The 15,614-nt window shown below is 46.1% G+C and overlaps 2 protein-coding genes across 4 annotated transcripts in view; one reads left to right on the top strand and one right to left on the bottom strand.

The window, feature by feature from the left end:
- Window positions 1-6,406: 6,406 nt before the first annotated feature.
- Window positions 6,407-7,857, bottom strand: LOC144513745 (uncharacterized). Its single transcript, XM_078244920.1, has one exon. It carries the CDS (start codon window positions 7,855-7,857, stop codon window positions 6,586-6,588), a length of 1,272 nt encoding a protein of 423 aa, XP_078101046.1. The 3' UTR covers window positions 6,407-6,585.
- A 2,885-nt stretch (window positions 7,858-10,742) lies between these two features.
- LOC144513746 (uromodulin-like) overlaps window positions 10,743-15,614 on the top strand; it is a 32,521-nt gene continuing 27,649 nt past the window's right edge. For 2 of the 3 annotated variants that reach the window (XM_078244923.1, XM_078244922.1), the window contains exon 1: window positions 10,743-14,902. In XM_078244923.1, coding sequence (XP_078101049.1) covers window positions 14,839-14,902 — 64 coding nt within the window. In that variant the 5' untranslated portion in view covers window positions 10,743-14,838. The remainder of the gene's footprint in view (window positions 14,903-15,614) is intronic. The other variant, XM_078244924.1, reaches the window with a different exon arrangement.

Raw genomic sequence — 15,614 nt, 5'->3', positions numbered from 1 at the left:
GGACTATAAGTCGCTCTGGAGTATAAGTCGCATCAGTTAAAAAATGCGTCATGAAGAGGACAAAAACATATATAAGTCGCACTGGACTATAAGTCGCATTTATTTAGACATTTATTTCACGAAATCCAAGACCAAGAACAGACATTTAATCTGGAAAGGAGAGTTATTAAACTACCCAACAGCCCCCCAGAACAAGGGGCTGAATACGGTAGGTGTCCTCTACGTTAACGTAACACATTAACAGTTATTAAACCACCCTAGCAGCCCCCAGAGCAAGGGGCTGAATACGGTAGGTGTCCTCTCACGTTAACGTAACACATTAACAGTTATTAAATCTACCCAACAGCCCCCCAGAACAAGGGGCTGAATACGGTAGGTGTCCTCTATGTTAATGTAACACATTAACAGTTATTAAACTACCCAACAGCCCCCAGAACAAGGGGCTGAATACGGTAGGTGTCCGGTATGTATCCTGTTCTTCTTTATCTAAACCCAACTGTCCCGTTTTTCTTTACCTAAACCCAACCGTCCCGTTCTTCTTTACCTAAACCCAAATGATCCGTTCTTCTGTATCTAAACCCAACCGTCCAGTTCATCTAAACCCAACCGTCCTGTTCTTCTGTACCTAAACCCAACCGTCCTGTTCTTCTCTACCTAAACCCAACCGTCCCGTTCTTCTGTTCCTAAACCCAACCGTCCCGTTCACCTAAACCCAACCGTCCCGTTCTTCTTTACCTAAACCCAACCGTCCCGTTCTTCTTTATCCAAACCCAACTGTCCTGTTCTTCTTTACCTAAACCCAACTGTCCCGTTGTTCTTTACCTAAACCCAACCGTCCCGTTCTTCTTTACCCAAACCCAACTGTCCCGTTCTTCTTTACCTAAACCCAACCGTCCCGTTCTTCTTTACCCAAACCCAACTGTCCCGTTCTTCTTTACCTAAACCCAACTGTCCCGTTCTTCTCTACCTAAACCCAACCGTCCCGTTCTTCTTTATCTAAACCCAACTGTCCCGTTCTTCTTTATCTAAACCCAACTGTCCCGTTCTTCTTTACCTAAACCCAACCGTCCCGTTCTTCTTTATCTAAACCCAACTGTCCCTTTCTTCTTTATCTAAACCCAACTGTCCTGTTCTTCTTTACCTAAACCCAACTGTCCCTTTTCTTTTCCTGCGTGTCATGGAAACGTACCTTTTATAAGCCCACCCAAGACCTTTTCCTGCGTCAAAAGTGACGCCAGTAGTCCAGACCCAGCGTGTTTAGATATGACGCTAAAGGAGACTTTTATTGTTAATAACAACACCAAAGGCACCTGACCAAGTGTCCATATTTTACGAGATGGGAGTGAGAATGTGTTGCAGAGTTCTAGGACCAGTAAATGAGTTTGCATGATACAGGCATTTACATTGACAACATGAAAGATATATACTTTAAAAAAACTATGATAATGACATTGTGAAAGAAAAAGCCAAAGCTAATAGGCTATTCAGTTTTAATTACTTTTTTTAAAGATTATTTTTTTGGGGGGCATTTTCAGCCTTTACTTTTGACAGGACAGCTGAAGAAATGAAAGGGGGAGACAGAGTGGGAACGACACGGAGCAAAGGTCTGCAGGTCAGAGTCGAACCCAGGCCTGACGCACCGAGGAGGAAACCTCCATACATGGGCGCCCGCTTACCAACCAAACCATCCAGGCCCAACATTACTTTTCCTCGTCCCTATTCGTAAAGTATACAGAATGTTGCCGCAGGAACAGCCCGAGCTGGGAAACGTTTCAAAAGGTAAAAACATATTTTTTGACTTTATATATTATATATGTATATATACATCAATTCATGCTCATGAATGGGTTTGTAGGATATCCTAAGAAAAGTACATGCACAAGCCTGAGTTACCCTCATTCAGTTAGCCATAAAGTGATGTGAAAAAAATCCTAATTTCCGTATTTTACGGACTATAAGTCGCTCTGGAGTATAAGTCGCATCAGTTAAAAATGCGTCATGAAGAGGACAAAAACATATATAAGTCGCACTGAACTATAAGTCGCATTTATTTAGACATTTATTTCACGAAATCCAAGACCAAGAACACACATTTAATCTGGAAAGGCCAGTTATTAAACTACCCAACAGCCCCCCAGAACAAGGGGCTGAATACGGTAGGTGTCCGGGTATGTATCCTGTTCTTCTTTACCTAAACCCAACCGTCCCGTTTCTTTCTTTACCTAAACCCAACTGTCCCGTTCTTCTGTATCCAAACCCAACTGTCCCGTTCTTCTGTATCCAAACCCAACTGTCCTGTTTTTTCTTTACCTAAACCCAACCATCCTGTTCTTCTTTACATAAACCCAACCGTCCCAGTTCTTCTTTATCTAAACCCAACTGTCCCGTTCTTCTGTACCTAAACCCAACCGTCCCGTTCTTCTTTACCTAAACCCAACCGTCCCGTTCTTCTTTTCCTAAACCCAACCGTCCCTGTTCTTCTTTACCTAAACCCAACCGTCCCGTTCTTCTTTACCTAAACCCAACCATCCCTTTCTTCTTTATCCAAACCCAACTGTCCTGTTCTTCTTTACCTAAACCCAACTGTCCCGTTCTTCTTTACCTAAACCCAACTGTCCTGTTCTTCTTTATCCTAAACCCAACTGTCCCGTTCTTCTTTACCTAAACCCAACCGTCCCTGTTCTTCTTTACCTAAACCCAACCGTCCCGTTTCTTCTTTTACCCTAAACCCAACTGTCCCGTTCTTCTTTACCTAAACCCAACCGTCCCGTTCTTCTTTACCTAAACCCAACCGTCCCGTTCTTCTTTATCTAAACCCAACTCGTCCCTGTTCTTCTTTATCCCTAAACCCAACTGTCCCTGTTCTTCTTTACTCTAAACCCAACTGTCCTGTTCTTCTTTACCTAAACCCAACCGTCCCTGCTTTCTTCTTTACCTAAACCCAACCGTCCCGTTTCTTCTTTACCTAAACCCAACCGTCCCGTTCTTCTTTACCTAAACCCAACCGTCCCTGTTCTTCTTTACCTAAACCCAACTGTCCCGTTTCTTCTTTATCCCTAAACCCAACCGTCCCGTTTCTTTCTTTACTCTAAACCCAACCGTCCCTGCTTTCTTCTTTACCTAAACCCAACCGTCCCTGTTCTTCTTTTATCCTAAACCCAACTGTCCCGTTCTTCTTTACCTAAACCCAACCGTCCCCGTTCTTCTTTATCCTAAACCCAACTGTCCCTGTTCTTCTTTATCCCTAAACCCAACCGTCCCGTTCTTCTTTACCTAAACCCAACCGTCCCGTTCTTCTTTACCTAAACCCAACCGTCCCTGCTTCTTCTTTATCCCTAAACCCAACTGTCCCGTTCTTCTTTACCTAAACCCAACCGTCCCTGCTTCTTCTTTACCTAAACCCAACCGTCCCTGTTCTTCTTTATCCAAACCCAACTGTCCCTGTTCTTCTTTACCTAAACCCAACCGTCCCTGTTCTTCTTTACCTAAACCCAACTGTCCCTGTTCTTCTTTATCCCTAAACCCAACTGTCCCTGTTCTTCTTTACCTAAACCCAACCGTCCCGTTCTTCTTTACCTAAACCCAACCGTCCCGTTCTTCTTTACCTAAACCCAACCGTCCCGTTTCTTCTTTACCTAAACCCAACCGTCCCGTTCTTCTTTACCTAAACCCAACCGTCCCGTTCTTCTTTACCTAAACCCAACCGTCCCGTTCTTCTTTACCTAAACCCAACTGTCCCGTTCTTCTTTACCTAAACCCAACCGTCCCGTTCTTCTTTACCTAAACCCAACCGTCCCGTTTCTTCTTTATCCAAACCCAACCGTCCCTGCTTCTTCTTTACCTAAACCCAACCGTCCCGTTCTTCTTTACCTAAACCCAACCGTCCCCGTTCTTCTTTTCCTAAACCCAACCGTCCCTGCTTCTTCTTTTACCTAAACCCAACCGTCCCGTTCTTCTTTTCCTAAACCCAACCGTCCCGTTCTTCTTTACCTAAACCCAACCGTCCCGTTCTTCTTTACCTAAACCCAACCGTCCCCGTTCTTTCTTTACCTAAACCCAACCGTCCCGTTCTTCTTTACCTAAACCCAACTGTCCCTGTTCTTCTTTACCTAAACCCAACCGTCCCGTTCTTCTTTACCTAAACCCAACTGTCCCGTTCTTCTTTACCTAAACCCAACCGTCCCGTTCTTCTTTACCTAAACCCAACTGTCCCTGTTCTTCTTTATCTAAACCCAACCGTCCCGTTCTTCTTTACCTAAACCCAACTGTCCCTTTTTCTTTTTCCGGCGTGTCATGGAAACTTACCTTTATAAGCCCACCCAAGACCTTTTCCTGCGTCAAAAGTGACGCCAGTAGTCCAGACCCAGCGTGTTTAGATATGACGCTAAAGGAGACTTTTATTGTTAATAACAACACCAAAGGCACCTGACCAAGTGTCCATATTTTACGAGATGGGAGTGAGAATGTGTTGCAGAGTTCTAGGACCAGTAAATGAGTTTGCATGATACAGGCATTTACATTGACAACATGAATAGATATATACTTTAAAAAAACTATGAAAATGACATGAAAGAAAAAGCCAAAGCTAATAGGCTATTCAGTATTAATTACTTTTTTTAAAGATTATTTTTTTGGGGGCATTTTCAGCCTTTACTTTTGACAGGACAGCTGAAGAAATGAAAGGGGAGACAGAGTGGGAACGACACGGAGCAAAGGTCTGCAGGTCAGAGTCGAACCCAGGCCTGACGCACCGAGGAGGAAACCTCCATACATGGGCGCCCGCTTTACCAACCAAACCATCCAGGCCCAAAATTACTTTTGATCGTCCTTTTTGTAAAGTGCCACCAACACCGAATGTTGCCCAAGCTGGGAAACGTTTCAAAGGTAAAAACATATTTTTTACTTTATATATTATATATGTATATATACATCAATTCATGCTCATGAATGGGTTCGTAGGATATCCTAAGAAAAGTACATGCACAAGCCTGAGTTACCCTCATTCAGTTAGCCATAAAGTGATGTGAAAAAAATCCTAATTACCGTATTTTACGGACTATAAGTCGCTCTGGACTATAAGTCGCATCAGTCAAAAAATGCGTCGTGAAGAGGAAAAAAACATATTTAAGTCGCACTGGACTATAAGTCGCATCAGTCAAAAAATGCGTCGTGAAGAGTGTGAAGTATCATCAATACTCACTCCATTATAGCCTGGAGAATGAAACACTTGACTTAAAGAGTGATACCACAAAAACTGTAAAAGATATCATGAAGCTGAATACAATTGTAATAGCTAAAGGTTTTGTGAATAGTTTAAAGTTTGAAGTATGTCTCTAGATAAAAGTATGTGGGAGGAGTAGCATTTCAAAAAGGAAGAAGCCTGAAGAGGATTTCAAGATTGCTCCATTGACTTTAACAAGTGCAGTGCACGTTGAAAATGTGCCTGTTTGGAACGGCCGATAGCTTGGCCTGTGGTTGCTGCTTCAAAACCAAATTGTACTCCAAAATTACTTATTGTTTTTTTATTAATATATATGGATCTGCTGAAAACAGTCAGCTCCCTAAACGTGGATGTGTTCATCAGTGGCCCTATACCACCAATCAGAAGAGCAGCTGAGAGATTCAGCAGACTGTTGGCGCTGAACAAATGGCTTTCATCTGCATGTACTGTCCATTCTCTGCAGTTCATTGACAATTTTAACATCTTCTGGGACCGCAGACATCTTTTTAAAGCAGATGGACTTTTCTTTAAAGGTCCAATGTGTAGGAATTTCTCCCATCTAGCGTTGACATCGTATATCACAATCAACTCTCTCGCACCACACAGTTCAAATTACGTATTACAGCTACGGTAGCCTTCACGCTTCAAAAAGACGGTCTGCCCGCTCCGGCCAGTCTGATCGCCCACTTCTAAATAGGAGGAAGACACAACAAAGCACGGCAGTGATCCACCACAGCCCCCACCTGAGCAAAGATTTGACCGTGGGAGACCACAGAGCAGAGACGAGAAAGCTCAACCCCCCTTTTCACCCGTCCAACACTCCTCAAACCCCCTTACCAACCCCGACGCCTTTGAGGATCCATCGCTCTCCCCACTCACCCTTTCCCCTGTTTCCCCCTGCCACATGTTGGGGTTCACTAACCGGATGGAGCAGCTGGTAGATGCTGGAACCAAATTTACCCCCCTTCCTTCTCCCATTATTCGCCCCCAGCATCAAACTGCCCGCCGCAACTCTGTTCTTTTAAATCAAGGCTGAAGACCTTTCTTTTTGACGTTGCCTTTCTTTAAATAATTGTTAATTGCTTATACTGCACTGTCAATTGTATTCTCATCTTTTATCTACTAGTATTTTTGAACAGATAACGGACATATTTCTGAGAATTTCTCCAACGCGGTGTGACATAGACAGTTGGAACTGTTTAGGATTTGGCAAAGTTTGCCTTGATTAAACTAAGCCTTATAGCGACGGCTATATTGTAGGTAAAGAGAAGTACTTCCACTCTTGTTATGGGTAACAAGAGTACAAAGACACATGTTCCTGTGGGGTCCGTGGTGGATACAATACAACATGTTTTACTTTTAGATTACCCTTCTAACATCGTATCTGATCTCCTTATCATGTCACCCGCAGAAGCAGCTACACAAACAGAAGATGAAATAGAAGAAGCAGCAACACAAACAGAAGACGAAAGAGCAGAAGTAGCAACACAAACAGAAGACGAAAGAGCAGAAGTAGCAACACAAACAGAAGACGAAAGAGCAGAAGTAGCAACACAAACAGAAGACGAAAGAGCAGAAGTAGCTACACAAACAGAAGACGAAAGAGCAGAAGTAGCTACACAAACAGAAGACGAAAGAGCAGACTTAAAGAAAAAAGGTCTAAGTATTTTAAGAGAACTGGCACTTGCAGCCAAAACACTACGGGCAGTAGATGCACTAGGAATTATGGGTGCAGCGGTTGCAGCGGGTGCAGCGGGTGCAGTGGGTGCAGCTGCTGGTGTAGTGGTGGGTGCAGCGGTTGCAGCGGGTGCAGCGGGTGCAGCGGTGGGTGCAGCGGGTGCAGCGGGTGCAGTGGGTGCAGCTGCTGGTGCAGCGGGTGCAGTGGGTGCAGCTGCTGGTGCAGTGGGTGCAGTGGGTGCAGTGGGTGCAGCTGCTGGTGCAGTGGGTGCAGTGGGTGCAGCTGCTGGTGCAGCGGGTGCAGCTGCTGGTGCAGTGGGTGCAGTGGGTGCAGTGGGTGCAGCTGCTGGTGCAGCGGGTGCAGTGGGTGCAGCTGCTGGTGCAGTGGGTGCAGTGGGTGCAGTGGGTGCAGCTGCTGGTGCAGCGGGTGCAGTGGGTGCAGCTGCTGGTGCAGCGGGTGCAGTGAGTGCAGCTGCTGGTGCAGTGGGTGCAGTGGGTGCAGTGGGTGCAGCTGCTGGTGCAGCGGGTGCAGTGGGTGCAGCTGCTGGTGTAGTGGTGGGTGCAGCGGGTGCAGCGGGTGCAGTGGGTGCAGCTGCTGGTGCAGCGGGTGCAGCGGTTGCAGTGGGTGCAGCTGCTGGTGCAGTGGGTGCAGCGGGTGCAGTGGGTGCAGCTGCTGGTGCAGCGGGTGCAGCTACTGGTGCAGCGGTTGCAGCGGGTGCAGCGGGTGCAGTGGGTGCAGCTGCTGGTGCAGCGGGTGCAGTGGGTGCAGCAGCGAGTGCAGTGGGTGCAGCTGCTGGTGCAGCGGGTGCAGCGGTTGCAGCGGGTGCAGCGGGTGCAGTGGGTGCAGCTGCTGGTGCAGCAGGTGCAGTCTTTATGGGAGGAGTAGCAGGAGTATGGTTTGTGCGAAAAAAAGTACGTGAATTGAAAGAGTTTTTAAAGAGCCTGCCACTTGGAACCATATTGCTGTGTGTTACATTCTACTCATTGCTGCTGCTATCATTTTGTCTCCATGTGCCCTTTGCTGGGACCCTGTTCTTCCTGTTACTGTTACTAATGTTCTTGTTATTCTTGCTGTTATAGGAGCATGTACCTACATGTATAAGATTTACAGCAGTCAAACTTGTGTGAATGGCAAAGTATTAGCATTTACTTTTAGAGGAAAATCAGTTGGCTCGATAGTGATGCATCAAACTTTACCATTTATTCTGTAATGTTTGAAACTCAGACCTAAATGTATGCTTCTCCTTTAAGGTGTTGGTATGATCTGCCATAGGGGGATACAGAGTAGGAATTATAGCTCAGCATTATATTTAACCAATTCATTGCCGTACCATTTTACTAGCATGATGTATTTTGATGACATCATTTTACTTGAGTAGCTTTTCTGAAATGCAACAGAGCTTTTGCTAATTAGCCTACTTATATGTACATTTATATAACAATATAAAAGTGAGTATTGTGCTTTTGCCAGGCTTGATGTTGCTACAGTATATCTAATAATTTGTTTATTGTGGAATTTTAACCATAGACTATATATTAATGGTCAGAGCATCCAGTTTGGCGAAGTGCTGCAAATGCAGAAAGTGCCTTAAAGCTGTATTCTCTCTAACTTCCAGCAGGGGGAGACTCCTTAAAGCTGTATTCTCTCTAACTTCCAGCAGGGGGAGACTCCTTAAAGCTGTATTCTCTGTAACATCCAGCAGGGGGAGACTCCTTAAACCTGCTTTCTCACTAACTTCGAGCAGGGGGAGTCTCCTTAAAGCTGTATTCTCTCTACCATCCAGCAGGGGGAGACTCCTTAAAGCTGTATTCTCTCTACCATCCAGCAGGGGGAGACTCCTTAAAGCTGCATTCTCTCTGACTTCCAGCAGGGGGAGTCTCCTTAAAGCTGTATTCTCTGTAACATCCAGCAGGGGGAGACTCCTTAAAGCTGTATTCTCTCTACCATCCAGCAGGGGGAGACTCCTTAAAGCTGTAGTCTCTCTAACTTCCAGCAGGGGGCGACACGTGCGGTTGCAAAAGGAGGTCTGTTTCTGTAGAAGTCTATGAGAAAGTGACCCACTTCTCTCTTGATTTATTACCTCAGTAAACATTTTCATAATGAGTTGATGGTCTCAATCGCTAGTTTTAAGTCTTCTGCAACACAGAATGATGTTCATTTAGTGAATGATGGTCTCGATTTTAAAATCAGCGCTAAAGCAGGGGGTGTTTTAGGGTGTGGCTATAATGTGATTGCCAGTAAAAGTGTGTAAGGGCTCCTCCCTCTCTCCTCCCTCTCTCCTATCACACTCCTCCCTCTCTCCTCCCTCTCTCCTATCACACTCCTCCCTCTCTCCTCCCTCTCTCCTCCCTCTCTCCTCCCTCTCTCCTATCACACTCCTCCCTCTCTCCTCCCTCTCTCCTCCCTCTCTCCTATCAAACTCCTCCCTCTCTCCTCCCTGTCTCCTCCCTCTCTCCTCCCTCACTCCTATCACACTCCTCCCTCTCTCCTCCCTCTCTCCTCCCTCTCTCCTATCACACTTCTCCCTCTCTCCTCCCTCTCTCCTCCCTCTCTCCTATCACACTCCTCCCTCTCTCCTCCCTCTCTCCTCCCTCTCTCCTCCCTCTCTCCTATCACACTCCTCCCTCTCTCCTCCCTCTCTCCTCCCTCTCTCCTATCACACTCCTCCCTCTCTCCTCCCTCTCTCCTCCCTCTCCTCCCTCTCTCCTATCACACTCCTCCCTCTCTCCTCCCTCTCTCCTCCCTCTCTCCTCCCTCACTCCTATCACACTCCTCCCTCTCTCCTCCCTCTCTCTTCTATCACACTTCTCCCTCTCGTCTAAAATCGTCACATCGTCAACCAGGATGGCTGTGCCCGTAACGGCAAACTCGACGACTCATAGCAGATCTCCACAAACCAATGGGTGACATCACACACGCTCTGTCCATTTATATTATAGTCTATGGTTTTAAGGGATGTAAATGGATGAAAATTTAGACACTGTAATGTAATTATGATCTGAAATTGATGAATAAAGATTTTGCAACATGCCAAATGATATTTTCCATTTTATTCTGTAAATTGTTTGTATTCAGATTTTCTTTTTATATCAAAAACAGAATGAAACAATAAAACAATGTATTACACTCAAGACCTCTGGTAGCTATTCTCCCCTTATCCAGTGACGTAACTGAGTGTTTAACAACATTATGGAAAGGATCCCTACAGAGATAGAACTTGTTGTAAAGAGTAACTCACATGATGCAGCCCATCTATCCATCCATCGTCAACGGTTTATCCGGGGTCGAGTCGCGGGGGCGTTCCCAGGCCAGAGTGGAGACATAATCCCTCCAGCTGGACGTGCCTCCACCTAGTCCTGGGTCTTCCCCGAGGCCTCCTCTCAGCTAGACGTCCCTAAACCTAATCCTGGGTCTTCCCCGAGACCTCCTCCCAGCTGGATGTCCCTCCACCTAGTCCTGGGTCTTCCCCGAGGCCTCCTCCCAGCTGGACGTGTCTCCACCTTGTTTTGGGTCTTCCCCTAGGCCTCCTCCCAGCAGGACGTGCCTCCACCTAGTCCTGGGTCTTCCCCTAGGCCTCCTCCCAGCTGGACGTGCCTCCACCTAGTCCTGGGTCTTCCCCGAGGCCTCCTCCCAGCTGGACGTGTCTCCACCTTGTTTTGGGTCTTCCCCCTAGGCCTCCTCCCAGCAGGACGTGCCTCCACCTAGTCCTGGGTCTTCCCCTAGGCCTCCTCCCAGCTGGACGTGCCTCCACCTAGTCCTGGGTCTTCCCCGAGGCCTCCTCCCAGCTGGACATCCCTCCACCTAGTCCTGGGTCTTTCCCGATGCCTCCTCTCAGCTAGACGTCCCTCCACCTAGTCCTGGGTCTTTCCCGATGCCTTCTCCCAGCTGGACGTGCCTCCACCTAGTCCTGGGTCTTCCCCGAGGCCTCCTCTCAGCTAGACGTCCCTCCACCTAGTCCTGGGTCTTTCCCGAGGCCTTCTCCCAGCTGGACGTGCCTCCACCTAGTCCTGGGTCTTTCCCGAGGCCTTCTCCCAGCTGGACGTGTCTCCACCTAGTCCTGGTTCTTTCCCGAGGCCTCCTCCCAGCTGGACGTGCCTAGAACAAGACAACCCTCCTTTCCAGCACCTTGGAGTAGACTTTACTAGGGAGGCTGAGAAGTGTGATACCCCTATAAGTGGCACACACCCTTTGGTCCCCCTTTGTGAACAGGGGAACCACTAACCCAGTCTGCCACTCCTTTGGCACTATCCCAAACGTCCATGCAATGCAACACAAGGCGTGTCATAAAAGTCAGGCCCTCCACACCCAGAGCTTTCAGCATTTCTGGATGGATCTCATCAATCCCTGGGGCTTTTCCACTGTGGAGTTGTTTGACTACCTCAGTGACTTCCACCTGGGGAATTGACGACAATTCCCCATCATCTTCTAGCTCTGCCTCTAACATAGAGGGTGTTACGAGTGAGACTGAGAGTTGAACCCAAATGCAGACAACAACGTGGAGCCAGAGTGAAAGTTTAAGAAGTTTATTTCACAGTACTTAAGTGAGTTCAGTCCGGGTTTCCAGAAAAGGAAGTAGCAAGTCCAGGTTTCCTGAGAGAGCCAAACAGGTCCAGGGGTTCTGAGCAGGAGTGGTTCCGCTAGAGTATACAGTGTTCAGTTTGTGGTGAGGTCCAGTTGTAGTGAGCAGGTATGGTGAATGGCCGGAGTAAAGTGGCAGCAGGTGTCAGGTTCCAATATAACTGTAGCACAAGAGAAAATGGATCAGGACCTTTGGGCCCGTCGGTTGACAACTCCACCCCTCTCTTCACCTGAGGGTGCAAAACGTGCGGCCTCAGATCAGAATATACAATCACAAAATGTATCATTTTATTTTTTTATTTTATTGGTTTATTTGATAGGGACCATGCATATTTATGAACATTGTTGTATAGAAACACCTTGTAAATATGCCAGAATTAGTAAAAATAACTACTTTTCATCTACATGACCTTCGGCCTATGGTGCACCAGGTACACTTGCATCCTTATGTTGGAACATGGTGTTCATTATAGACAGTCCATGACTAGCACAGAAGTCTAACAACAAACGGCCGCTAGGTTTTAGATCAGGGAGGCCATGCCTCCCAATCACGCCTCTCCATGTGTCTCCGTCTGCAGTACGGGAACAGGTGGAAACTTCTTTCCGAGTGGTGTGCGGCTCGTAATTATGACTCAGTGCATTGTTCTGTGCCTACCATCCTTGAGTTTCTGCAGACCCTCCTGGATGGTGGCCGGTCTCCTTCTACCCTAAGAGTCTATGTGGCTGCCATTTCGTCGCAGCATGTTGCAGTTGACAATAACACTGTGGGGACTCACGGGCTTGTATCCCGCTTCTTGAAAGGGGCTCTGAGGTTGCGTCCCACGAGTAACCCAAGGGCTCCTTCATGGGACCTGCCCCTGGTGCTGGACGCCCTATGCTCGCCTCCCTTTGAACCACAGGCAGAGCTGAGGTGGTTGTCAGCCAAGGCTGCGTTTCTGTTGGCGTGCTACATGCCTTGTGCGTGAATGATTCCTGTTTGAGATGGAACTCGGATGGCTCAGGTGTCTCTTTGTGGCCTAATACGGCATTCCTGCCTAAAGTGCTGGCACGCTCACACCTCAATCAGCCTATCCACCTGGCATGTTTTGACCCCCCTTTCGGTAAAGGGGGGGACTAGTTGAGTCTGTTGTGCCCAGTGCGGGCCCTTAGGGCTTATGTGGACGCTACCGCCTGTATACGTCAGTCTGAGCAACTTTTTGTCTGTGGAGGCCATTGCCTCTGCATACAGAGCGAGTGGACAGTCTCTACTATCAGGAGTGAAATGCCACTCTACCAGGAGTGTCTCCACATTGTGGGCAACTTTGAGAGGTGTGCTCTTTGAGGAAATATGTGCCACGGCCTCATGGGCATTGCCGAGCACGTTCTCACGTTATTACAGGCTGAATGTTGCCACCCCCCATCCACTGGGCGTGGTTCTCCGGCCGAGGTCCTCTACTGCATCCTTGTGAAGTGGTACACAGGCTTCCTCGTGACTCTGTTGATATGAGTCATCCAGTGTTAAGCACTGCTTCTGGCGGTCAGTAAGGATGAAATAGAACGAAAGTTACGAATGTAACTACAGTTCTATGAATCCTGGATGACTGCCAGAGTTCTTGGTCTCTTGGAAGCTTGCGAACCCGCGAGAAGATTCTGAAGGAATGAGCTGAGTCACAGGTGACTTTATTGATGTAAATACTCCACCTGCGCAAGCGCGATACGGATGTATTCAGTGTTAAGCACTGCCTCTGGCGGTCATCCAGCATTCATAGAACTGTAGTTACATTCGTAACTTTCATTCTCTGGGCTTGCCTAAGCACAATTCAAGCAGCACAATCAAGTATTTTGGTATCTGTGAACTCATAACAAGTTTGAAAATCAAAGATATGAACACATATGCAGTGTATATATAACATATGGAAGACATTTAAAGGCTCTGACACACCAACCCGATTATCGGCCGTCGGACAGTCAGGCGAGGTCGGTGACTCGAGTCTGTTCGGTGTGCTCCGTGCCGTCGTCAGTCGGAGGAGCCGTCGGCCTTCATTTTGGCTGATTTGACTTGCTGAATTAGCCAGTGGGCAGTCGGACTCAAGGACCAATCTGATTGGTGGAATGCTAGCCCTTAACTAGCGAATCAGTGCTTCTTTCACAAGAAGAAGCCCGAGAGCTGACAACACCAGTATCTTCTTATTACTAGCCATCGTATTTTCTTCCATTCAGCGAGTAATGACAACAAGGATCCTTCTTGACTACTATCATCACTCTCTGATGAAAACAATGACTGACGACAGCGTGCTCTGTGTTGACTATGTCTAGAGAGATGTTCCGTCATTTCCGGTTTTCATTTTTTGGGCGACAATACAGTCAAATACGACAAAAACGTACACTTCGGTGTGTTCTGAGGCACTTTTTGAGAGACGGGAGCCGACTGATCAGTCCGACTGCCTTTTCTGCCGACGGTCGGCTGTCGGGTTGGTGTTTCAGAGCCTTAATGCAATGCTAGCATTTTTTTCTGTTTAAATAAAAAAAAAAAATAATGATAAAATAAAATCCTGACTGTGACTATTGATAAAATTGTCATTTTTAATATGATCTAAACATTTCAAAGTTGTACTCTTAGATTCTTCCCCAAAGTAGGTCAAGACTTTAGACCAATCAGAACAAAGGTTGTTTCATTCATTCTTCCTTATCAGACTTAAAGTCTTTGGGCACAACCTGTTTAAACCTTTGTTCCCAATAAAACAAGATTCTGATCAAAGATACCAGCAGCCCGTTTCGTCACACATGATTGATTGTGTGACACAGTGCTCTTAATTTATGGCTTTCCAGCAACAGTCACTAATGATTGATAGAGCTGCAGTTAAGAAAAGCTTTCCCAGAAATATGTTTATTACGGAGGATCGGAGGATCGGAGGATCTGAGACCGCCTGAAGTCTGTAAACCTGAAGAATAAAACTCCACGAGAAAGGTAATATTTAATTGTAACTTGTGACACAGACACAGATTATTAGGGACGCCTCTCTAAAACTAAATCAGTCCTTTAATGTCAGAAAAGTATCAGAGCAAGACAGGATATTTTGGATATTAAAGCTGGTCCTAATACTCTTCTGTATGTAATAAATCCTCCTTCATGAAGTCATGATGTTCAGTTTGTGTTGCTCCACTTGTCAGGTCAGTAGTTTGTGCTGCTGTAAAACTTATTAGCATGTTTTAGCATTTTAGAATATGTTAGCATTTGTTAACATGTCAACATGAGCAGAATATGAGACCTTTAAGTTACTTTTTCATCAGCTATATCTGTAATATTAATCAGTAAATTGACTTGCAATATATTTTACAAAAACTAACATTTCTCTCTCCTACAGTTTTTTGGTGATTAAAAATGTTCCAAAGGATCATCGGTCTGCTGCTGCTTCTCATGGCTGCTTGTTCAGCTCAGAGCACAGGTGAGTCCACAGGTGAGGCCACAGGTGAGGCCACAGGTGAGTCCACAGGTGAGTCCACTGGAGCAATAACACTGGTTCTATTCCCCCCCAATCATCTCAGCTGGACTTGTAGTCGTTATATTGTTGGCTAGTTTCATTTATAATAAAGCATTGTATTTCATAAACTACATGTGTTCTGTGTGCAGAAATCTTAATGTGTAAAGTAACTAGTAACTAAAGTAACTAGTAACTAAAGTAACTAGTAACTAAAGCTGGAACAGATGAATGTAGTGGAGTAACTAAAGTAACTAGTAACTAAAGTAACTAGTAACTAAAGCTGGAACAGATGAATGTAGTGGAGTAACTAAAGTAACTAGTAACTAAAGCTGGAACAGATGAATGTAGAGGAGTAACTAAAGTAACTAGTAACTAAAGCTGGAACAGATGAATGTAGTGGAGTAGAAGTAGAAAGTGGCATGAAAAGAAAAAAGTAAGTAAGTAAGAAAGTAAAGTACAAGTACCTCAACATTTGGACTGAAGTACAGTAATGGAGTACATGTACTTAGTTACATTCCACTACTAGCTAATTGAAACGTATATCTCTTCTTGCTGGCTGCTGGCTGGCTCGCTATATGTCGCCCTCTGCTGTTTGAAAGTCTAGACTCTGAATATAAGACAACCCCACTTTTTTCGTCTTGTATTTGGGCCAATATGGTACTTTCGTCCGCCATGT

This window comes from Sander vitreus, unplaced genomic scaffold, assembly GCF_031162955.1.
Source record: "Sander vitreus isolate 19-12246 unplaced genomic scaffold, sanVit1 ctg333_0, whole genome shotgun sequence".
NCBI classification, from domain to species: domain Eukaryota; kingdom Metazoa; phylum Chordata; class Actinopteri; order Perciformes; family Percidae; genus Sander; species Sander vitreus.
The sequence above is the reverse complement of the archived record's forward strand: the minus strand, read 5'-3'. Positions and strand labels throughout refer to the sequence as shown.